The sequence below is a fragment of the Pseudonaja textilis genome, chromosome 7 (assembly GCF_049901715.1).
Source record: "Pseudonaja textilis isolate UNSWEBS1 chromosome 7, rPseTex1.2, whole genome shotgun sequence".
NCBI classification, from domain to species: domain Eukaryota; kingdom Metazoa; phylum Chordata; class Lepidosauria; order Squamata; family Elapidae; genus Pseudonaja; species Pseudonaja textilis.
Window position 1 is genome coordinate 60478110 of NC_141996.1, and position 26048 is coordinate 60504157.

The following is a 26048-nucleotide window of genomic DNA, read 5'->3' on the forward strand; positions in this document are numbered from 1 at the left end:
GGGGGGAAAGGGGTGGTGGTTAGGGAAGAGTTAGAAGCAAAGCAAATTTATGCAGACCCCAAGGTTAATAATAGAATTAAAGATGGGAAAAAGACAGATGCTACTAGTAAATATTTATCCACCTAATAAAAACCAAAAACTTCTATTAAAAACTGCATGAAAATATTGTTGAGATAGGTCATAAAGATATATGCATAGTGGGAGACTACAATGGAATAGTAGAGATTGCTAAAGACTACATTTGTGATAATAAGAAATTTAAAAAAAGAAATATACTACCACAAATGATTTTTATATGATGGAGGAATTGAACCTAATTGATGTATGGAGAAAATTAAATCCCACAGAACAAAAATTTACATTTTACTCAAACCCACATAAATCATACTCAAGGATTGACATGGGATGGACAAATATTGATTAAGATAAAGAAATAGAGAAAATTGAAATTTCCCCAAACACCTGGGCAGGCCATAACCCCACTAAAATAATCTGGAGAGGTCAGAAAAGGAAAAGAAAAAGTTGGATTTTGAACTCCCAGATACTATTAAGAAGAAGAATATATCAAAAAACTTCAAATGAATTGGCACTAATTTTTAAAATGAAGTTTTATTGAGTTTTAACAAAACCAATAAAACATCTTATTTGAGTACAGCATGGTTCCAGGTTATCACATTTCCATACAGACACAATTTCATATGCATATTCATCTTATGTATTTAACTTCATACCTTATTACTCTTTTTCCAACTTCTCACTATTTCTCCCTTTACTTCTCTTAATTTTCTTTTATAGTTATCTCATTTTCTTCTTATTCAAATGTATTTTTTTACCTAAATTTCTATATCTTTTTATTCATTATACTTATACTTTTGTCTGTCTTGTTTACAATTTCATATGTTCTCTTCCAACATTCTTAAAAAGCAAAATTCCCCCTGTAATTGCCAATCGGAGTGCAACACCTTTAAGTCTTATTGTTATTATCATATGAATTCTCATTAAACATTAAATTTGTGCATTCTATAATTATAACATTCAAATTTCTAATATCTATTTTATACCATGTAAATCTCATCATTCAGACTCTGCTTGGTACTTCCTAGCAAAAGCAATATATAATATATACTGTATATATAAACATTAGTAGACAAAATAGTTATTTAAATTCATTCTAGTACTGGTAAATGGCCTTGTAAATCTTTCACATTTTTTTAAATATCTTATCAATCTTTTGAAACAATTACAGTGTTTCCCTCCCTTCTTTATTATTGCATTAATTATAAATAAACATACAATACAGTTTTTTCTCATAGATTATTTACTTATTTCATTTCTAACTCATTACAGTATTCTACTGTCACACTATCTTTTGTACCTTTGCAGAATCCTCACTCTTAATTTAGCCATTGTCTCTTGTTTTCTAGCTGAGCAAATACCTTTAATCCAGTACGTTTCCCCTTTTCCTGCTTTTGTCCCTCATAAACTCTTTCCCTTTCAATCTTACCCCTTTTTCTCATCCCTTTTTTTATACCCTTCTCTCTCTGATTTTCCTTCTGTAGTTTTCTTTTCTGCTTCTCCTTGCTGTTATACATCTTTTTCAGACTAGTTTTCTTTTTGGCTTTTCCCTTTGATCTCAAACTTTTAACTCCTTTCCCCCTTTTTCCTCTTTTTACCACACTTTGCATTATTTGATCATTAAAAATGGCTTCTTCTTTGCCCACCCTTCTTCTTGCTCTTGAAGCTTTTCCTTTTGCTTTTCATTGTTCAGGATCTCCATTTCAGGAAATTCAAATATGAAGCCAAAGGATCTTCCTCCCCTTTCTGCATCTTCTTTCTGTTTTTTGAGACTCATCTTCAATTCCTCCAGGAGTGATGCCATTTTAAGCACTTTTGAACAACCACCCATTGACTTTAAGTAAAAACAGAAAAAGAAGGAAAAAAACCAATGCCAAAAACTTTTTTTTTAAATCACCAAATGATCCCAGACTGTTCCTTCTTGTTTCTTTCCTTTACTTTTCCTTTCTGTGGGTTACTGTATCTTTTAATAAGATTTCAGTTACAATGTATCCTCAGGAGTCTTTTCAAAGTTTTACTGTTAATCCTCTTTATTTTTCCAGGTGGTACTCCATTTTTCCATTATTCCAAGTTCCACCCTTTTGCCTCCACTCTTCTCCTTTTTAAGGTTTTAAAATGACCCCAAAAAAATATTTATTTCCCTTTTGACACTTAGATTTCAGCTTAAAGTTGCCTATTAGTGTCAAAATAGATTAACATAAATTTCTTTCCATACTATTTGTAATTGTCAATATAAAGGTAAAAAAGGGTTTTTAACATCCTTTTCTCTCTCCTTCGCCGCTTAAAAAATCTTCTTTCAGAAGTATCCCTCTAAATACTTTTAGATTCAGGGTACCTTGCTTAGATGTTCTCTGTTGTTTTGCCCGGTCTGTGCTGCTTTCCTCTTTGTCTTCCTCCTGCACAATCTTATCCAGTCAGGTTCTTTTTTGAGGTGGCCATTTCTGACCACCGCTGCAACCGCCTTCGGGAAAGGGAGTTTAGACCAGCCAAGGAGGAGAGATGCAGCTCCCCTCCATTCAGCTAGCAATCTCCCCACCTCTTCACCACCTCTACGGGGTGGCTTCAGCCCCAAATCCAAAGGATCGGGGCACTCCAGCAGCGGGCACATTGAAACCGCACACGATTGTGGATTTTGGTCTGTCGCTGAAGAAACCCAAATAGTCCAGGGACTATTTTTTGATAAAAGTAAAAAGCAAGATACATCATTGCGTATGGGATATGCAACATACACCATCGTATGGGATATGCAACATTCACCATCGTATGGGATATGCAACATACACCATCGTATGGGATAAAATACACGAGTGGGGTAACAATATCCTATATGGCAAAAAGAAACAGGGAGAAATGGGGGCAACACAATACATTACAAGTAGAAATTGGGGATCTAGAAAAGCAAATGCAAAAAAAATTTGGGGAGAGATCAAATTAAAGAACAATTGAATTTGGCCAAACACAAATTAAATCTATTACAACAAATTAAATCTATTACAAGAAGAAGGGACCTTAAATTTATGAAGCAAAATTATTTTGAAAGTGCAAATGAACCAGGGAGATGGCTGGCCTATAAATTGGGGGAAAAAAAGAATAATATACCAATGTTGTAATTTGAAGGATCGGTCCTGTTAGGAATTTTGAATCTGATGACTGTTAGATCGTGGATTGACGTCAGAACCAGGAAACGTTAATCTGAAGGGCAAGCCAGTTAATTAGCACGTTGCCTTAATGGGTATAAAAGGACACAGCTGAGCTGGTGCCTTTCGCCAGAAACAAAATGACTGTTTTGAATGAGGACGTTACTGACTGTTTGTTTGAATTTTGAAGGGGAGTCCTAACAGCTTCTGCCAGCCGTTATCTTGTTATTTTCCTTCAGTTTGATTTGATTGTGAAACGGCTGCTTTGTGTTCGTTCGTTTGTTGAATTTCCAAGAGGAGACATAACATTATTGTTTCTGGCCCAAAACAAACCATCTTTAATGCAAGATGGATTCAAATCAACTGCAGCGTTTGGTAGAGCAGCAACAACAGCAAATAAATCAGCTACTGCAAAGCAATATGACGCTTCAGAATCAGGTAACACAATTGCTGAATTATGTTTCCAGCTTACCAAGCCCTGCTGCTGTTCCCCCTGCCCCTCCTGTGAGGAAAAGCCCAGTATCCATGCCGGAGAAATTTTCTGGGCAAATGGACATGTTCCCGGCATTTCTGGGGCAGTGTCAATTATTTATGTCCTTGAGGCCTGAAAACTTTCCAAATGATCGGGCCAAGACAGGATTCATTCTTAGCCTTTTATCTGGGCAGGCTGCTAATTGGGCTACTCCCTTGTTAGTTCAAGATAGCCCGTTGTTGAATGATTTCCAGGGTTTTCTTCAACAAATGAGAGTGATGTTTGAGAACCCAATTAAGATACAAACTGTGGATAGACGGTTACGGGACATTACTCAGGGAAAACGTTCTCTGCAGGATTACGTGGCAGAATTTTGTTTGCTGTGTATGGACTCCAACTGGAACGAACTGGCTCATATGGCTGCATTCCAGGAAGGCTTGTCTGATGCCATCAAAGATGAGCTGGTCCATGCAGAGAGGGCTTTAACTTTGGATGCATTGATAGTTCAGTGCTTACGAATTGAAGCTCGTTTACAGCAACGTGGACACAAACGGCTCGGTATGGAACCATCATCGTTTTCTCGTGCACAACCCACGGTTAATGTTGAGGAGCCGATGGAGTTAGGCGCACTCCGCCCTCGCTTAACGGTGCGAGAACGTTCGAGAAGGTTCCAGGAAGGCTTGTGCCTTTATTGCGGGGGTCTGGGACATTTTGTTAATTCCTGCAAACGGAGAGGGACCCGCAGATCCGTACCTGAAACCACTCTTGTCTCGTCAGGAAAACAGGGTAGACCTGATCTCAAGGAAACCCTAGGTCGGACACATTTCACATCCCCACCTCAAATTGCTGAAGTAAATCCTGGCCCTCCTCGGCATTTACTTTTGGACACTCGAATTTTTCTACAGTCACAGAAGGAGGGAATTCCTGCGGTTGCGTTGGTGGACGCAGGGGCTACAACCAGCTTTATGGACCGAGCTTTTGCTACGCACTATGGGATCCCATTGGTTGCTGTACATCCACCCATTAAGGTGGAAACCGTGGATGGGCGTGAGCTCAAGTCTGGGCCCATTCGTTTCACCACCCAGCCAGTGCGTATGATCATTGGGGATCATGAGGAGGCGATAAGTTTTTATATCACCTCGAACCTTCATCTCCCTTTGGTGCTCGGAATGTCCTGGTTGCGTTTGCACAATCCGTTGGTGGCTTGGTCGCAGAACGGTATTTCTTTTCCAAGTCTCCAATGTGTAGACCACCTGAGACAATTGGAACAAGCGACGCCTCCATTGGCTGTGGGAGACAGAGTGGGGTTGTCAACGAAACATCATCAAGTTAATCATCAGACTCGGGGGAAGGGCCCTGCGGTGGGGGATAGTGTTGTGATTGGAAGGATCGGTCCTGTTAGGAATTTTGAATCTGATGACTGTTAGATCGTGGATTGACGTCAGAACCAGGAAACGTTAATCTGAAGGGCAAGCCAGTTAATTAGCACGTTGCCTTAATGGGTATAAAAGGACACAGCTGAGCTGGTGCCTTTCGCCAGAAACAAAATGACTGTTTTGAATGAGGACGTTACTGACTGTTTGTTTGAATTTTGAAGGGGAGTCCTAACAGTTTCTGCCAGCCGTTATCTTGTTATTTTCCTTCAGTTTGATTTGATTGTGAAGCGACTGCTTTCCGTTTTGTTTGTTGAATTTCCAAGAGGAGACATAACATACCAACTTCAAGATGAATTAAAAATACTACAAAATAATGAAGAAGAAAAAAGGATTGCCCTAAAATACTTTGAAGATCTCTATAGTCAAAAAATAATAGCAATAGAGAAAATAGATCAGTATTTTAAAATAGATAGCATATCACTAACTGAGGAAGAAAGAAGAAATATATTAGAGAAATCACATTAATAGAATTGAAGGAAGCAATCCAAAAATGAAAGGCAAATAAGACCCCGAGGTCAGATGGTTTATTTTATATCAAAAATTAGGGGAATTATTGGAACCAATACTATTGGAAGTATGCAATGAGGCTGTGTTAAATGCAAAAATATCTGAATCGTGGAGGGAATCATATATTACCTTGATATCAAAAGAAGGTAGCAGTGTCAATCAAATCAAAAATTATAGACCAATCTCACTCTTGAATGCCAACTACAAAATTTTTATGAGTATCATAGCAGGAAGAATGAAGAAGATTTTAAATGAATGATAATGATAATGATAACATAATGATCAAAATGGATTTTTGCCGTATAGGCAAATAAGAGATAATATCAGAATAGTAATGAACGTATTCGAATATTACTAAATGCATCCAGGAAAACAAGTGGCCCTTGTTTTTCTGGATGCACAAAAAGCATTTGAGAAATTCAGACTCCTATATTTAAGAATGTCTTCAGAATGATTTCAAATGCCTGATTGTATCTTGTCACTCAATATGATATACATTCATTTGTTTATTCTATTTGTATCTGGCTGCAATCCAAAGTGATTCTTGGCAGTTATGCAAAAAAGAACCTTAATTATATTAAAATTAAATATTAAATAATTTTAATATTAATGATTTGTAATATTATAGTAAATAAGACCCCATGCTAACCATCAATAAAATTTTATTTATTTCAGAAGTAGCTTTTTTCTAAAGTAGTTCTAAAATTTAGCCATTTTAAATGATGTTTCAGTAAACTTCCTCCCCTTTACATGTTTTAATAAAAGGACAACTCTTACAACTTTGTACATAGACACAAATAGATATTTCTATAATCAAAAAGAAATATTGACCCTGGTAAATCATTGCAGTTTACATGGCATTAACAATGGTTGATAACCAGCTATTAAAACTAAGCCCTATAGATTAAAATAGCAGTACAACACAAAATTGGATGCAAATTTTATTTATTTATTCAAATTATATGGTTTCCCCTCTCAAACATATAACTTTGGGTAACAATGAATAAAAAAGGCAAAAACTTCTTAAATAACATCCAGGCAAAAATAAAAAGGAGCTGAGATAAAACCAACCAATATCATCAACATAACCAAGATATGATTTTAATCACATAACTTGAGCCCCAGGCTCAGCAAGCCAGGTTTTTAAGATGTCATGTAAAGCCAATAGGACTGGGGCAATTCTATTGTGGAATGATGTTCCAGAAAGCAGGTACCACAACAGAAAAGGATTTGTGGGGTCCTTGGTGCTCTCTGAACTTAGTTGTTTTCTTGCAGACGTTCCAAAATAGGTAATATCATCAGTGCTAGTAAGGAGCGGGGTTTGCTCTCAGTTTATAATGGCTTGCCCTGACAAATGTTGGTGGAGATTATCTGAGAGGTTCTTTGGTTGGGCTGTTTACTGTTACCTTGTCTGGCAGTTCTTTGATTGGGGATATAGTTTACTTGATTATTGGTCTGATATTAATCTTGGAGTTAATTTATGCTCATCTGGGTGCTGATTGTTGGTGGAGAGGTGTTTTGGACTTTTTATTCCCTTTTTGGTTTGTTGATTGTCGCTTAGATACTGTTTATGTCTATTTGGTTTTTTATTTTTATTTTTTTACTGTTCTTGAAATGCATGCTATCATTTATTTATATTTCATATTTCTTGTTTATATAATTTTTATTAGTTTATAGCATAACATAAAAAGAGAATACAAAAGCAAATAATAGGGAAATTAGTGGGGAAAGGAAAGGAAAAAAGAGGAAAAAAGGCATTGACTTCCAACTCTTTCGGTGCAGTTAAATAAGGCATTAAGATCTACCCTCAACTTTTTACTTTTTCATAATAGAAACTAGCTATTTCTGTTACAACAAATCTATCTAATTGGTAAAATCCAAGGTCAAAGTTTCATGTTTTTCCACCTCAAGCACAAAGTCCAGAAGTGGTTTGTTTCCAAATCGAAATAAATCTGTGTTTTTTTCTTTAATCAGAGCAGTCAATTTAGCCATCTTTGCTAACTCCATCAGTATTTGCAGCCATACATTCATTGTGGGGGTCGAGATGATCTTCCATTTCTGTGAATAGAGCAATCTTGCTGCATGTCTATATGTTTATTGATAGCTAATTTGTCAGACTGCCAGAGTTCTAAAAATTCCCTGGCATTTTTGTTCTTGGCTTGGTCTAGGATGGCCACAGTGTGTGTGAAAAATGGGAGGTGCCCAGCTACCACTACCACTCTACCGCCTGTTGCCACAGCAGTGGTGGCAGCAGTGGCAGTGGTGTGCGTGAAAATGAGAAGCACCTGGCCTCCACCTGCATTCTGCCCAGCTCTCCCTCTGGCCATCCATGGTGAGTTATACCCACAGCGAGTTGACTGTTTGGAGATGCCCTGTGCAGTGGTGGGATTCAAATAATAACTAGTTCTCTGCCCTAATGATTGCCTGGGTAGGCATGGCTGGGTGGTCATGTGACTGGGTGGACTTGGCCAACTCAACATTATTCACCATGCTTGGCTCCGCCTCCTGGCCACTTGCCTCAAAAGATTCAACAATCTCTATTTATTTATTACTACTGAACATCACTTAACAGTGGCAAGGAAAATCACAAAACAGAGCTAAACTCACTTAAATCTTGCTTAGTAATGGAAATTTTGGCTCAGTTGTGGCCATAAGTCGAGGACTACCTCCAATGAGAATGTAGGATAAGGAGCCTACTTGTGAAATTCAGCCTCTTGGTACTCTCATGATGTACTCCAGAATCTTCTGTGAGAAGACGATGGGTGGGCAAGTTCCTCCGGTGCCATGAGATGCGTGCATGTTTGCTCTGTGTGTATGTTTAAGGCAGTGGTGGGATTCAAAATTTTTTACTACTGGTTCTGTGGGTGTGGCTTATTTGATGGGCGTGGCTTGGTGGTCATATGGCTGGGTGGTCATGTGACTGGGTGGGTGTGCTGGGTGGTCATGTGATTGGGTGGGAGTGACCAACTTGACATCACTCACATCAAGGGGTGCTTTGCCTGGCCTCTCCTTGTCTCAGAGATACAATTTCCCTCTCTATTTACTTACTACTACTGAACATCCAAAATACACTATTTAATCCTATGTATATATGCCATATGTGTATGTTGTGGCTCCGGGCTTGGATTAAGCTCCTGTGACTGATATGAGTTCAAGTGAGGAGGTCATGGCAGAAAAATATGAGCCAGCCTGGCTTAGTGATTGGACTGATAACCAGGATGAGGAGATGGACGTGACAAAGGACGACAGACCTGATGTATTAGAATTGTCAGGACCTTTGACCTCCTCTGGTTCCTTATCTGATCAACAGCCGGGAATGGCTGACAGGGAAGTTTTGAGAGAGTCTTCTAGTGGAGATGAGAACTTGGAAAATTTGTGGTTAAATGTAAAAAATAGAAGACGGTTGAGAAGGCAAAATCAGCTGGAGCGAATGAGGAGAGCGAGTCAGTAAATTAGCACGTTGCCTCAATGAGTATAAAAGGACACAGCTGGGCTGGTACATTTTGCCAGGAACAAAATGACTATTTGAGTGAGGACGTTACAGCAAGAAGCTCTGAGACTGGAGATTTATGCCAGGACTGGTTTGCCGGACACAGTAAAGATTTATGCTGTGGTTTCTGCCAGCCGTTATCTTGTAAGACTTCTTTCCGTTTGATTTAAATGTGAAACGGCTGCTTTCTGTTTTGTTCGTTTGAATTTTGAAGGGGAGTCATAACATTATTGTTCCTGGCCCAAACAAACCATCTTTAAAGCAAGATGGATTCAAATCAACTGCAGCGTTTGGTAGAGCAGCAACAACAACAAATTAATCAGCTACTGCAAAGCAATGTGACGCTTCAGAATCAGGTAACACAATTGCTGAATTATGTTTCCAGCTTACCAAGCCCTGCTGCTGTTCCCCCTGCCCCTCCTGTGAGGAAAAGCCCAGTATCCATGCCGGAGAAATTTTCTGGGCAAATGGACAGGTTCCTGGCATTTATGGGTCAATGCCAATTGTTTATCTCTCTGAGGCCTGAAGACTTCCCAGCCGACCGGTCTAAAGTAGGATTTATGATCAGTTTATTAACCGGGCAGGCTGCTAATTGGGCTACTCCCTTGTTAGTTCAAGATAGCCCGTTGTTGAACAATTTCCAGGGTTTTCTCCAACAAATGAGAGTGATGTTTGAGAACCCAATTAAGATACAAACTGTGGACAGACGGTTACAGGACATTAATCAGGGGAAACGTTCCCTGCAGGAATACGTTGCAGAATTTCATTTGCTGTGTATGGACTCTAACTGGAACGAACTGGCTCATATGGCTGCATTCCAGGAAGGCTTGTCTGATGCCACCAGAATCCTTGGCCGTACTGCAAGATCCAGTAGACTTGCAGGCTCGCATACGAGAGGCGCAATGATTGGATGCATGGACGCAGCAGAGACAGGGGGACGTCGGACCTGATTCTCCATGGTCCATTGAAGAGGACTTGCTCCGACATCGGGGTTTATTATACGTACCTACCAGGTCGTTGAGAGCTCTCATCATGACACAATGTCATGATAACCCCACTGCTGGCCATTTTGGATTTTATAAAACCTTGCATTTGGTCACCCGGACTTTTTGGTGGCCTCGGGTTTGTCACGATGTGTTCTCTTGCATCGCTTCTTGCGTCCAGTGTAGGCAAGCAAAAGCAGCGTCGGGTGCGCCCCCTGGACTCCTCCAACCATTGCCGACTCCAGGCAGACCATGGGGAGCGATCTCCATGGACTTTCTCACGCATTTACCATCCTCGTTGGGCTTCACGACGGTGCTCGTGGTAGTTGATATGCTGACTAAAATGGCTCATTTCATTCCCTGTCGGAGATTACCTTCATCCCGCACTATGGCTCAGCTATTTTTACCGCATATCTTTTGTCTGCATGGACTGCCAGATAGAGTGGTTTCTGATCGTGGGGTTCAGTTTACTGCGCAGTTTTGGAAACAGTTAATGGCAGCGCTACAAGTTCAGGTGTGCTTAGCGTCAGCGCACCATCCGGAAACTGATGGCGGGACTGAGAAGGTGATTGGCATTCTTACCCAATATTTGAGGTGTTTTGTTAATCAGCGACAAAGCGATTGGGCGAAATACCTCCCATTGGCAGAATTCGCTTTTAATAACTCGCAGCACACCTCCACTCGGGTAACGCCATTTTTCGCGTATGTAGGTTATCATCCGCGCTTCTTCCCATTAACTTGGATGGATTCACCAGTTCCTGAGACCCAAGATTTTCTGGAGGAACTACAAGCGGTCCACCATTTAGTAAGGCAACAACCTGAACGAGCGAAAGAGGACTATAAATGGTTTGCAGACCGGTCACGTCTAGCACCGCCTCCGTTAGCTGTGGTGACAAGGTGTGGTTGTCCACGAAACACCTTCGGATCGATCGCCCAATTAGGAAATTGGACCATCATTTCATCGGTCCATTCCCGATTGAGGTGGTTATCAACCCTGTGGCATACCGGCTCACCTTACCGCGCTCCATGCGTATTCACCCTGTATTCCATCGCTCTCCTTTGGTTCCTGACTCCCCGGACTGTCCTCTGCGTGCTCCAGCTGGTACGACTTCCCCATCAACGCCCCGTGAGGAGGTGGAGGTTGATGACACGGTGGTCAGCGTTACTGATTCGCGTTGGCTCAAGGGTCGTTTCCAGTATTTAGTCGGGAGGAGAGTGGATGACTCAGAAATTTGCTCATGGACGGATGTGTCTGCAGTTCATGCTCCAGACATCATTCGGGACTTTCATGAACGTTTCCCTTCGAAACCGCATCCGTATCATCAGACTCGGGGGAAGGGCCCTGCGGTGAGGGATAGTGTTGTGGCTCCGGGCTTGGATTCAGCTCCTGTGACTGATATGAGTTCAAGTGAGGAGGTCATGGCAGAAAAATATGAGCCGGCATGGCTTAGTGATTTGACTGATAACCAGGATGAGGAGATGGACATGACAAAGGACGACAGACCTGATGTATTAGAATTGTCAGGACCTTTGACCTCCTCTGGTTCCTTATCTGATCAACAGCCGGGAATGGCTGACAGGGAAGTTTTGAGAGAGTCTTCTAGTGGAGATGAGAACTTGGAAAATTTGTGGTTAAATGTAAAAAATAGAAGACGGTTGAGAAGGCAAAATCAGCTGGAGCGAATGAGGAGAGCGAGTCAGTAAATTAGCACGTTGCCTCAATGAGTATAAAAGGACACAGCTGGGCTGGTACATTTTGCCAGGAACAAAATGACTATTTGAGTGAGGACGTTACAGCAAGAAGCTCTGAGACTGGAGATTTATTGCCAGGACTGGTTTGCCGGACAAAGTAAAGATTTATGCTGTGGTTTCTGCCAGTCGTTATCTTGTAAGACTTCTTTCCGTTTGATTTAAATGTGAAACGGCTGCTTTCTGTTTTGTTCGTTTGAATTTTGAAGGGGAGTCATAACATGTGTACATACATATTACACGGTATAGTGTGTGTATAGACACGCAAAAAGATACACTATCTACTATATATACTGTGTGTATGTACACAACCACACACAGAGCTAAAACTATATACATTCAACCTCACCGCATTTGGAAAAACACAACCATAGTCCATTTTCTGCCACACATTTAACTATAACCCTGTACATTAGAATATTGCACATGCCTTCAGATTTACTTCCCTAGCCTACATATGACCGTTAGACCCAGGCGATGTCATGGATTGAGTAAAATTTGATGAAACTCACTTAACAACGCTCTTGCTTAGCAACCAAATTTTTGGGTTCAATTGTGGTCATAAGTGAAGGACTATGTCTGCCTTCCTCTGCATGGCAGCCTTGTCCTAATAAACTCCTCTGCCAATTTTCTTCTCTGTTAGAGGCACTGTAAGGTCTGGCAGTACGCTTAAGCCAAAAATGAACCAAAACAAAGACTTAAATGGAGGCTTGCAAATCAAAGAAAGTAGACTTTTATTCTTTGGATCAAAATTAAAGATCTGGAAAGAAGTTCCTAGCACATCACAAGAGACATGGGAGGAAATACAGAAAAATACAGAAAAATGCCCTGTACCTTTAAGATTCTTAGAAGTGGAGTAACTGCATTGTAAAACTCTCTAACTTAGATTTACATCTTTCCTGCAAAAGACAAATCTCTCCCTATCTCTTCTCCTATTGTCCATCTAATTGATCACAATTGACCATTTAAGGAAGCTATTAACAGCATACTTCAAAGGTGTGGAATGGAGGTTACAGTTCCCAGAGAGATACATTTCATTCCCATGGGGTGATGTTGGGGTGAATTGTATCAATCCAAGAAAACAGATGGATTTAGATTGATTTAGATGGGACAATCATGGGTCTTAATAGGAGAGGGGTGTAACTGATTGCAGGCATGTGTTTATAATTGTTTTACAACAAGTGAAAGGTTAAGGAAATCTTTTTTACAACAGCGAGATAACAAATGCCTAAAGAGTAGCTTAGCTCTCTACTTAATGCTTAGCTCTCTACTTAATCTCTACTCCTCTCTACTTATATTTTACTATATTTATTTATTTATATCCCCTGCAGCATCAAAATAATCCAGATTCCAGATGATATAAGGTCTCCTGCTGGAGCAGGGGTTGGATTAGATGGCTTCCAAGGTTCCTTCTAACTCTGTTGTTCTATGATTCTGTAAGGATCTCCTGCTGGAGCAGGGGGTTGGACTAGAACAGGGGTCTTCAAACTTGACAGGTTTAAGACTTGTGAACTTCAACTCCCAGAATTCCTCCTCCAAGTCATGTTAGCTCAGGAATTCTGAGAGTTGAAGTCCACAAGTCTTAAACTTGCAAACTTTGAAAACCCTTGGACGAGAAGATCCCTTCCAGCCTTAGATTCCTGTCCTATTTCAGAGAGTCTTCTGAAGCCAGGGTTTGTGTCCTTCCTTCCTCTCCCTTTTTCCCCTCTCCCTCCCTCCCTCCTTCCATCCATCCATTCATCCATATATCTCATTTACTTTCTCCTTCTTCCTGCTCTCTCTCTCTCTTTCTTTCTCTCCCTTACTTCCATCCCATCTTTTTGTCTATCTCTTTCTCTTTCTGTCTCCCTTTTTCTTTCTTTCCCCTTTCTTTTCTTTCTTGTCTCTTCTCTTTCTCTCTTTCCCTCTCTTTCTCTCTCTCCTTCTCATTCCCTCTCTCTCTCTTCCCCTCTCTCTCTTCCTCTCTCTTTCTCTTTCTCTCTCTTTCCCTCTCTCTTTCTATCCTTTCCTTCCCCTCTCTCCTTTTAAAGCTAGGAGAGGAGATCCACACACAAACTTTCAAGCACCTGGCAGCATCGCTCCTTACAAGGGTTCTTCCTGGCCAGTATCCTGTCCCGCATTGCCCAAAAAGCTGACAGGCAAGGTTTTCAGGTCCAACAAAGGGGCTGCCCCTTTGAGACTTTCAAAGACTTCCTCCTCTCCCATTTTTGGGGAAAGGAAAAGGCTGAAAACTTCAAGAGAGGCAGCATCACGCCCCCTTCCCCCCTCCAGCAGCTCTGGGCTAGGGAGCAGTTTGGCTTTCCTTTTTTAAAAAAAATATAATTTTATTAATGAACAACAAACAGAAAAAACATTAAAAACAATGAATGTGGTGCATACATAACAAAAAATACAAATTTACATATGTACATAAATCTTAATCATCTTTGCTAGAGTTCCTCCTTTCTTTTTTTAAACCAGTGGTAAAACTTCTCCCAAATTCTGTAATAATTTGCATACAGAAAAAATAGATCTACAGAGGATGCTATAGCCATCACTCTTCACACTGCTCTGACACATCTAGAACAGCGGGAGGGCTATGTGAGGATGCTTTTTGTGAATTTTAGTTCTGCATTTAATACAATTCTTCCACATAGACTAGTGTCTAAACTTCTGGACCTTGGACTTTCTAATTCAATCTGCCTTTGGATTATGGATTTCCTGTCTGGCTGCTCACAGAGGGTCAGATTATGTTATCATACCTCTTCAGCCCTTATTCTTAACACTGGTACACCACAGGGTTGCGTGTTGAGTCCCTTACTCTATACTCTTTATGTGCATGATTGCATTCCCACTTACACTAGTAATACTATTGCTAAATTTGTAGATGATACAAAAGTGGTGGGACTTATCTCTGGGGGGGGGGTCTGCCTACTGAGATGAGGTGGACCTGTTGCTTTCATGGTGTGGAGACAATAACTTGGTCTCAACACCAATAAGACCAAGGAGCTTATAGTGGATTATAGAAGGAACAGATCAGACATCTAGCCCTTGCTTATCAATGGAGACCGAGTGGAGCAAGTGACCAGTTTTAAGTTTCTAGGGGTTACTCTAAAAGAGGACCTGACCTGGAGTGCCCACATTGCAGCCATGGTCAAAAGGGCCTAGCAGAGATTATACTACCTGAGACTTCTCATAAAGCAACAACTGAATGAGAAACTGCTGGTGACCTTCTACCACTGCACCATAGAGAGCATTTTAACATACTGCACCTCTGTATGGTTTGCCAATTGCAAAGTGGCAGATAGGAATGCACTCCAGAGGGTTAATGTCATTGCCCAGAAGATCATTGGTTGCTGTCTCCACTCTTTGGAAGAGATTTATAGCCAGGGGTGGGATTCAAATTTTTTAACAACCAGTTCTGTGGGCATGGCTTAGGTGGTGGGCATGGCTTGGTGGTCATGTTATTGGCTGGGTGTGGCCAACTCAATATCACTCACATCGAGGCACACATCTCCTCGCCTGGCCTCTCATGGCTGTGGGGATGCTGCAACAGTTGTAAGTGTGAAAAATGGTCATAAGTCACTTTTTTCAGTGCCATTGTAACTTTGAATGGTCACTCCACACAAGCAAAGTACCAGCAAAGGAGGGGGAAAAAACTCCAGAGAAGTTCTTGAGACAGGAAGTCTAGTCCTGCCAAGAATGTAATAAGGCTTAATGGAGAGGCAGTTTCTGTAAGCAACACCAGAATGTTTCCTTCCTTCCTTCCTTACAGGATTAGGCCAGAAATTTATTCTAACAACCGGTTCTCCAAACTGCTTAGAATGTTAACAACCGGTTCTAGTGAATAGGTGTAAACTGGTAGAATCCCACCCCTGTTTATAGCTCCCGCTGCCTTAAGAAAGTTCAAAACATTCTCAAAGATCCATCTCATCCTTTTTTTTAACTATTACCATCTGGCAGATGATACAGAATAATAAAAACAACGACAAATAGGCTGAAAAATAGCAGTAGCTCTTTTCAATTCTGCTGTATAATGCAGTGTTGGTGTGGTGTCGGGGGTTTCCAGTTCAATGTATGAAGGGTTTAATTTAATTCTTGAGTTATTCTATCCATTTCAGCGCAAGGCCAAATTTTTCTAATTATTTCCATCTCTTCTGGCATATCATTTCCTTTCCATCTCTGGGCAAGAACTAGTCTTGCAGCAGTGGTGACATGGATTATTAAATATATTATCTCTTTATTATGTTTCCCCACATTGATTCCCAATAAGAAAATTTCAGGTCTGAACTCTATTTTAATTTTACACATCTCTTCTAACCAGTTTCTGATTTTCAGCCAATGTATTTGGGCTTTTTCACATTTCCACCATACATGGTAATATGTTCCAATTTCTTTATTGCATTTCCAGCATTTAGGAGATAATTTGGGATACATTTTTGCTAGTTTTGATGGCAGGATGTGCCATCGATAAAACATTTTTAGTAAATTTTCTTTATATGTTGCCTCCAGGGTAATTTTCCTATTCCTATCCCATAAAATTTGCCAATCGTCCAGATTTATACCATATCCAAAATCTTTCATCCAGGCCAGCATCGTTTCTTTCACCTTTTCTTCTTCCAATTTACATTCCAATAGTACTTTATAAATTTTTAAAATCAATTTCTCATCCGCTCCTAATAATATTTTATCTAATTCTGTTTTCCGTTTTCTGTTTCCCCATTCTTTCATTTCTTTACTATACCTTGATTGTAATTGTAAGTAGGCCCACCATTCTATCTCAAATCCCAAATCTTTCAGCTCTTGTCTTGTTTTTAAGTTTCCCTTCTCATCTAATATGTCCTCATATGTAATTACCTGTCCTCGTCGCAATAAATGTGGGTACATTAATGCTTCCAATGTAGATAGCCAAATTGGTATTTGAACGTAGAATTGAGATTTAGTTTTGTTCCATGCACTTAGTAAGGTCTGCCTAATTTTGTGCCTTTGGAAATAACCATGAATTTGGTGTTTTTTCTGCCACAAAAAAGCATGCCACCCTGCCTGTAAGTTATATCCTTCTAATGTTAATATTCTTTTGTTTTTAACACGTATCCAATCTTTAATCCAGGTCAGAGTGGCCGGGGAGCGGTTTGGCTTTACTGATTGCCTGAAATGTTACCTTGCTTCTGCAGCTGGTGGCAAAGGGAAAGCAAGCCAGCCAGGTCAGAGCTATCACCACTCAGCTCCCTGACAGCCCACATCTCATCCCCTGCCCAGATTCTCCAGCAGCTTCTGGGGCTCACCTGCTGGGAGGTGCAGGGACTAAGAAGCACAAGTCTACTCTGCCTGCATCACCCAGGGGAACCGCCCCCTCCCTCACCGAACAAGTGTTTTGGCAATTGTGGGGTGGGGGAGCTTTATTTGTTCAACTTCTACCCATCCCACCATTAGGCACCACAAAAAAGGAAGTTAATAAAGCCTGACAAGAAACAAGAGCAGCGGGGAAGATGTGAGAAGCGAAGCCAGAAAGTGAAGCCAAGCCCACACTACCACACAAAGCCGCTCACCTGCCATGTGCACTTGGCCCCACCCCCCTGCCCTGCTGCTTCACTCCCACTAACCATTTCCTTAACCTTTTTTCCACACATTCCCCCATGTGACTCCCACCAGCGAGCTGTTTAGTTACAGCCACTTTAGGCAATGAGGAGTATTGAGGATACCCAAAAAGGTGGGAAAAGGTTGCCACGCTCACCCTTTCTCCTAGCACTCACCCACACCTGCGAGCACCCAAGTCCTATTAACCCACCGTTCTTTTTAAAGCCGAGCAATCCTACTCTTCTGTGAAACACGTGCCAGACCGCATCTCATCCCCTGCCTGGATTCTCCAGCAGCTGCTGGGTCTCGCCTGCCAGGGGAGCAACCATGAAGCACAAGGCTATTTTGCCTGCATCGTACCTCAGCCAGCTGCCCTTCCCTCACTGGGCCAAGTGTTTTGGCAGAGTGCTGGCCACTGCTATAAGAGGTCCATGGGCTGGAAAGTACAGCTGATGGGGAAGGAAGATCTGGGCTGGCGAGGTTTGACTGCCTTTTGGGCCCTGCTCTGGGCTGCTGCCTGCTCAACCACCACCCCACCTCAGGTCCCACATCAGCCCGTGACAAGAGGACATGCTGCTTCCAGGGCCCTTGGATGGGCAAGCAGACGATCCTCAGGGGAGGCATTTTCTCTCAGGCCTCCCACATGGTAGCCCCCACGGAAGCCAAAACTGGGCCCGAAAGGCAGGCTCATCATGACCCCCCAGGCAGCTCTTTGGCTGATCACAGCAAACCCAGTGTGGATCTTCCTTCCCCACCATCAGCATTAGGGCTCGCTCACAGCATTCTCACAGTGGCTGCCTGTACACAGGTCGGCAGGTGGGAGAGGAAGGGGCAATGCAGGCAGCATTATGTCATGCTCTCTGGTTGCCAGCTGAGCCCAGGAACTGTGGTGGGCCCTGCCAAGATCTGGGAATGGTGCGGGGGCTAGCGCGACTTGCAAGTTTACCTCTGAGCAGCAGGCAGATCAGGGCTTCTCTGTTGAGGCACAGACACCACATGGGAAGGCTAGAATGGCAAGCCACGAGGACCCAGCATGCCTCATAGGAGGTGAGGAGTGATGAGGCACGAGCGCACACTGGGCGAGCCCAGTGATAGAGCATCAGGTGGGCAGGCAAAGTGAGCGAGCAGCGACCGGGCAACCGGGTTGGGGGCGCAGCCAGCCAGAAGTTACTACCAGTTCGGCAACCCATGCCAACTTCTTCCTACTGGTTCGCCCAATTAGGTGCAAACCGGCTGAATACCACCACTGGTTTAAGGACGAAAAGGAGACAACTTGGCCGAACTTTTCCTGCCTCCCTTTGTAGCCAAAGCTGCTCGGAAGGCAGCCACCGCAGCCTGTCCCTTTAAGGTACTTCAATGCTGCCTGCCATCCAGCCCTATGCAAAAGCAGCCAAGCAGGACCACTGCCACCAAAGGAAAAGTCGCCCAGTCCTAGTTTCTTCGCAAGCTGAAGTCAGATGGTGGGGGGAGGGGGATGAAGAAAGAGGTAGTCACCAGGGAACAAACTGGGAGCACTGCCCTCATTCAGAATCCCCACCTCCCTCTGATGGTCCTTGGCCAAGCATGACTGCCCCGCAAGCAGGGTGGTGGGGGGAAGGTGTCCCTTTAGAAAGGCAGGAGTTGGCATGTCCCCCCTGACCCAAGGCAGAGTTGTAAGGTCCTGCCTCTCCTTCCAGTTCAACAAAGCATGGACTCTCTAAACTTTAGCATTTCAAAAGGAAGCTTTTATTGAAAGAAAGTGAATGCAGGACAATGCAAAGCAGGGTCTGAATTCCCCCCAGGCAATTCTATTAGGATAAAGGGGTTAGAAACCCCTCCGCTCAGTCTGATGTTGAATGAGACAATCCACAGGTGCAAAGATGTTGTGGAAACAGTTGTCCTGAGATAAGGAGTCATCCCCATGTGCTTCTTCTGTGAGGCTTCTGATGGCCCTTCAAAGGTAAATCAAAGCACAGGGCAGAATAGGTGACAGGGTAAAAGCTATAAACTAGGGAAATTACAGGATACATAGCAATAAATGAATAAAACAATCCGAGTTCCCTCCCCACATGATAGGGATCTGACATGCTGCCCCCCCCCCTCAAAAAATGAGGGGATTATCTGTAAAAGAGAACAGAAAGATGAACTTCATAGATAATTAGTTCGGTTTGTTAGGATTTTTCGAGTGAAATTTTTTCAGCAATGCAGGAGCCCTAATATGTTTCTTAGCTACTCACTCATTTTGTGAGGGAAGTAAATGTTTCCAGGAGACTAGGTATTATAGTTGAACCATGGTAGTCAAGTATTTCTTTAATTTCAAAGTATTCTACCATAATAGAAATTGGGGGAGCTTCTGCTTTGGGGTCTTAAAGAGAATGTAATTTCGGGCTTCAAAAGGCTACAGAAGAGAACTCAGTGGACTTGTTTAAGTGATTCAAGTGATTGGGAAAGGCCCTATGAATTTGGGTCCCAATTTCTTTGAGGATTGTAAGGATTTTAGGAATTTTGTGGACAGGTAAACTCTATCACCTATTTTAAATGGGTTTGGTTCTGTCCTTCTTTTGTCAGCTTGGGCTTTAAAAGTGGCTCTAGCCTCATTCAGAGCTAGTCTCACTACTGGCCAGATGTTTTGTAGTTGTTGCATCCAATCCTTAAGAGAGGGGTATGGTTGGTTCCTCTATTGGTAGTTCTGGCATTGGCAACTTGAAATGGGGTGAATCTGTGAGTGCACTCTGTGAGTGCACAGAGTTATTATAGGCAACTTCTGCAAAAGGAAGGAGGTCAATCAAGTTATCTTGTTGATAAAGCATCTTAAATATTGTTCCAGAACTGAGTTCAGTCTCTCTATTGATCCGTTAGTCTAAGGATGATGGCTAGAACTTAGGCCCTGGCCAGTTCTGAGAAGGTCCAGAAAGGCTTCCAAAACTTTGAAGTGAATTGGACCCCCCGCTCAGATATTATCCTTTATGGGGGCCCATGTAGCTGATCTACTGCAGAACAGTATGGTTGAGTGCCTTAGCAGTGCAGACTTTTTGGCAGGGAATGAAGTGGAATTGCTTGAAGAAGAGGTCTGTTACAACCCAGATAACAGTGTCCCCCCTGTCAGCATTCCAACTAACAAACTTCAAACCAATAAACTCTGAGACAAGCATTTTCTCAAAGTTCCATTTTATTAGAGTTGTCATATTAGCACATCTGGGAAAACCCGAATCTGAGAGTTCTGGGTTTTCCTTGCATAATTAAAAATCAGCTCATCCCCTGCACCCACCCATCCATCACATGGTCCAATCATACATCATCCCAACTGGAAGACATTCCTCCAACTACTCCTTTCCAGGTGCAGAGTAACTTGTCCTTGAATTTATGAGAAGAATGTTGTTGTTATGTCTAAGCTTCTACCTCTCTATGAAATCCCCTCTCCCAAGCTTCTAAGCTTCTAAGTAAAATATGGCTTCCAAAGCTGACAGGCTTCCCTCCCACAGGAAAAAATCATATCCTGGAAAAGAACACAAAAAACCAGGAGGTTAATCTATTATCCATCATACAAATTAACCACCCTTTCCCTCTCCTTTCCCCCTCCCTTTGTCTTCTCAGGGAATTTATCATAAAATTGCTTCACTAACCTATCAGCTTTAATATCTCAACTCTTTACCCAGATGGCTTCAGACAAAGTCCACTAAATATTGTAACTGTCCATAGCGTTCTATGGTAAATCAAAGCACAGGGCAGAATAGGTGGCAGGGTAAAAATTATAAACTGAGGAAATTACAGGATACATAGGAAACAGGATGAGAGCAATAAATGAGTAAAAGAATCCGGGGTTCCCTCCCCACATAAATGGCAGTATCACGATAGGGATCTGACACAGAGGGCGAGCAGGCAGCATGCAGACGGAGGCCCCACAGAAGGCGAGAGGCAGAAAGTGATATATTCCCCCAACCCAAGACAGAGGGCAAGTGGGTGGCATGTGAGCAGAAGGATGGTGAGAGCCAGGCCCAAAAGGTGGCCGAGCCTTGCAATGTCCACTCCAAGGCAGCCCTTCAGTTGAGCGCCTTACCTTCATGGGCAGTCATGGTGAGCAGAGCAGATGAGGCAAGGAAATCAGCTGGGCCACAAGGGCCGTGTGATCTGAGTGAGTGAAGGAGCAGAAAGCAGCTGGGCCACAGCTGCGACTCTTGGCACCGGCCAATGTGGGTGAAGTGAGATAAGGAGTGGCTGGGCTGGGCAGGTGCAAACAGGCTGAATCCCACCTCTGGTCCTGTGGCAACTTGGTGGTGGTGAGTTGGCAGAGGTGAGTTGGTGGTGGCAAGTGGCCGTGTCGAGCCAGTCAGTCCTAGACCCTGTTTAGAAAACTAGTAAGTTGCTGGTAAATTGGACTCCTTCAGAGGAAAGAAAGTAGAGGAATCTTGTGGTGTGTGTGTGTGTGTGTGTGTGTGTTTTAGATTGTAAATTAAACAGATCTTTATTTTGAAATCACAATCACTGATCACTGTAACCCAAGTGTTAAATGTATTTTAAATTTAATATATGAAATATATTAACCTTAGTATTAGCATTTTGCTGGCACTGCTGCAGCTGCTCCTATTTTTTTTTAAAGAATTTTTATTTTTTAAACAAACATACACAAACAAAACATAAAACACAAATCCATCTTCCAGTTACATACAGTGTGTCAGTTGGTTACAAGTCTTTTGTGCTTTTGTGCTTCATCTCGATAGTCCTCCCTTACGGTTTATATAAATTCTCAAAATATCCAGCTCGTGTGTGTGTATAAAATTATTTATCATTGTTAATCATTATTTTTGACTATAACTATTATTCTTTCATTTTATGTGAGAAATACGACATTTTAACTTTATACGTATTCATTACATCTTCATAAAACAGCCTAATAGTAATATGTCCTTGTGCTACATTCACTATAGTTCTATTACCCTTATATTTTTAAAAGTTTTTTAAAAGTATTTCATTTCCTTTTTTTGTTTAAGCATTGATAAAATAAATCCCATATCTTATAATATTGTTTGTCTTCTTGTTCTCTAATTTCAAATGTCAATTTACTCATCTCAGCCAACTCCATTATTTTCTTAATGACTTTCTCCTGCATTGGTGTTTTTTCATTTTTCCAGTTTTTAACAAATACAATTCTAGCCACTATTAATACATTTACAATCAAATATTTCAATTCCCTACTATATATTTCCTACTATATAAGTATCTCTAATTTAAAATCAATATGTCTTTTTGTCATTTTTTCCAAACACATGTGGATTTTAGTCCAATATCTTTTTGCCTCTACACATGTCCACCACATATGGTAAAATGAGCCTGGTATCTGATGACATTTCCAACGGTTTTCAGATTTATTCTTGCTATTCTCGTCGGGGATAAGTGCCACCTGTAAAACATCTTATAAAAATTTTCTTTATACGCTGTTGACATTGTCATTTTATAGTTTTGAGACCACAATTTTTGCTATTTCTCTACATCAGTCCCATATCCAAAAATTTTCCCTCAACAATCATTGTTTCTTTAACTTGCTCTTCTTCTAGCTTAACCTCTAGTACCCATATAATTTTTTTAATCACCTTTTCATCAGTACCTGCCAAAATGTTATCTAAATCAGTCAATTTATCATAAAAACCTTCTGTTTTGAGATCTTTATCATATCTAGAATGTATTTGCACATATGAAAACCAATGCATCCTTATATCTTGTTATTCTAATTCTTGCATAGATTTAAGTTCATCCTTTTCATTCAATATTTTGCCATATCTAACTGTTCCATTTTATATATTACTGGATATGAAAATGCTTCTACAGTTGATAGCCAGACTGGAATTTTTAAATAATGTTGCCTTTTAATCTTCTCCCAATTTAATAACAAAGCCTCTCGTATGTAATGTCTTCTGAAATAACCATGTGTTTTAGATCCCTTGTACCATAAGAAGGCATGCCATCCCAACAACAAATCATGTCCTTCTAGTGTCAATAATCTAGTATTTCTTAGTGTTATCCATTCCTAGACCCACATCAAAGTTGTCGCTTGATAATATAACTCCCAATTTGGCAGGCCAAATCCTCCTCTTGTTCTAATATCTTGCAATAATTTTAATTTTATTCTCATTTTATTCCCCTGCCAAATATCTTATTCAAATCTTCAAAATGTTATTTCCCTAATCTAATTGGAATTGTCTGGAACAGATATAAGATTCTAGGTAATATGTTCATCTTAATTGTTGCTATTGTCCCTATTAATGATAGTTGTAAATTTTCCAATTTTGCCAAATCTATCACAATCTGTTGTTTGAGTTTATAATAATTATTCTCTTTAAGCATACCACATCTTGCTGTCAAATGTATTCCCAAATAACCTTATTTGTGACCTGGATCTTTAAAACTTCCACCACTACTTCTGTTTTGTTAGTATATTCTTTGTCAAAATCTTCATTTTATCTTTATTTATCTTTAAACCTGCTACCATTCCATATTCCTCTATCTTTTCTATCAATTTAGATGCTGTTTCTAATGGATCTTCTAAAATAAAAACCAGGTCATCTGCAAATGCTTGTAGTTTATATTCTTCCTTTTTAATTTTCATTCCTTTTATTTCTTTCTCTTCTCTAATATCTCTATTTAATATCTAATATCTCTATTTTCTGATGTTAACACAAACAATAGAGGTGACAGCAGGCAACCTTGTCTTGTACCTTTCTTTACATCAATGCAATCTGTCAGTTCCCCATTTATCATTACCTTTGCTGTTCGTTTATAGCTTCTATGGCTTGGGTAAACTTCTTACCAAAGCCCATCTTTTCTAATTGTAGTAACATAAATTGCCAATTCACATTATCAAAGGCTTTCTGTGCATCTAGAAATATCAAAGCCTTTTGTTTTTCAGGGTGTGTCTCGTAATATTCCAATGTGTCCAGAATACTCATATTATCTTTAATTTGTCTCTTTGGCAAAAACCCATTTTGATCAGGATGAATAAATTTGTTCAAATATCTTTTGAGTCTTTCTGCCATTATTGAAGTGAAGATTTTATATGCTGAGTTCAGTAGGGAAATAGGTCTATAATTCTTGATTTGTTGCGGGCTTCCTCCTTTGGCACAAGTGTAATATATGCTTCTGATCACGGTTTAGTTATCCTCATCTTTAGCTTCATTTATAACTTCTAACAACAGAACTTCATTTATAACTTCATTTATAACTTCTAACAACAGAAGGTTTAATGATTCCTGAAATGTCTTATAAAATTCCACTGGCAATCTGTCTGGACCAGGTGCTTTTCCATTATTTTGTTTTTTTAATGCTTCAGTTAACTCCATCATCATTATATTCCCTTCTAACATCATTTCAATGTAAAGAAGGTATCTGAGGTAAATTCACTTTCTGCAGATATTGTTTGATTCTTTCCTCCTCTATGTTCTGCTTGCTTGTGGTGCAGCAGGAGGCCACGCAGTGTACCAGTGCCACCACTGCTGTGAGGCAGTGGAGCTGCACCCCACACCCTGCACCATCTCGCCTGATGGCCTCTCCAGCCAGGCCACCCATGCCCTGATGCTTGCCTCACAGTGGTGGCTCCAACAGCCCCATCCTGCAGAACCCTGCATGGTTGCCATTCCACTTTTGCTTGCTCACAACCAGAACAGAGCAGGAGAACGAATGACGCACTGGTCCTATGGCCACAAGGTGAGATGAGGAGATGAAGGCCCCCATTGCCAGGCCGTGCCTCATGGCCCTGGCACCAGCACACCACTCAGCCTCCTGTAGTCGCAAGCAAGCAGAAGTGGGCTGGAGGTCACGTGGGTTTATGCTGCATGTGGTTGCTGATGCTGCCATGAGGCAGGTATTGAAATATTGATGGCCTGGCTGTGGGGGCCCAGAGGTAAGCCAGTGCAGGGCATGTGGGACAGCTCCACCTCCCCACCTTGCCCCATGGTAGTGACAACTGTGAGCAACCAGATAGAATAGGAGGGTGGCCAACTATGCAGGGTCTTAAGTAGGACTTATTTTGGAGGTAGGGCTTATATTATGTGCACTAGTAAAAATCATTATTTTTGGGATAGGTCTAATTTTCAGGGAAACAGGGTACTCACAGTTAGCTTTTCTATGCCATTGTCATGGTTCTGACAGATGCCCCAATTAAATCAAGAGCCTCAAGCCAAGCTTCCAAAGACATCCAGTTATTTATTAAAAGCTTCATGCCGGCATGGACCAGGTGGAGCCAGCTCTGACCTCATTAACTCATTAACCCAAAAAGTTTATGCTATTGTGCTTACCCTCAATAGTCACTGGGATACAAATAAAGTTATCACCTTATTTGTTAGTTTTCTGTACTTCCTACTGTGCAATAATCTCCTTGAAACAGAATTGCAAACTGTGGCACATTAACAAGTGCATAGATTGTCTAGGGTGCTGGGCAGTGTGCATGAACATACTGTACCTAAAATGAAATGTCATTTCTGTGTGGTAATGATTTATTTCCACTATGGTGACCTTCCAATCCCCACATGGAAAACAATGAAAGATATAATTGCAGGCATTGTGCCAGATAACACAATGTGTGTTCCCCAGTAAAAAATGATAAACTTTTATTGAAACTTTTCTTCTGTTTTCAGACTGCAGCAATCGAATGGATGTATGAAATTAATGGTCTAC

General features: G+C 41.2%; 1 protein-coding gene and 1 long non-coding RNA gene across 2 annotated transcripts in view; one reads left to right on the forward strand and one right to left on the reverse strand.

Annotated features, from left to right (window-relative positions):
- CFAP47 (cilia and flagella associated protein 47) overlaps positions 1 to 26048 on the forward strand; it is a 410718-nt gene that overhangs the window by 383881 nt on the left and 789 nt on the right. Inside the window, exon 41 of the mRNA XM_087937909.1 lies at positions 26009 to 26042. Within this exon, the coding sequence (XP_087794035.1) occupies positions 26009 to 26042 (34 nt within the window). The remainder of the gene's footprint in view (positions 1 to 26008; positions 26043 to 26048) is intronic.
- On the reverse strand, positions 20536 to 22271 carry LOC148125363 (uncharacterized). Its single transcript, XR_015744384.1, has 2 exons — positions 21442 to 22271; positions 20536 to 21087 (listed from the first exon to the last, which is right to left on the reverse strand). It is a non-coding gene; the product is annotated as an uncharacterized LOC148125363 (long non-coding RNA).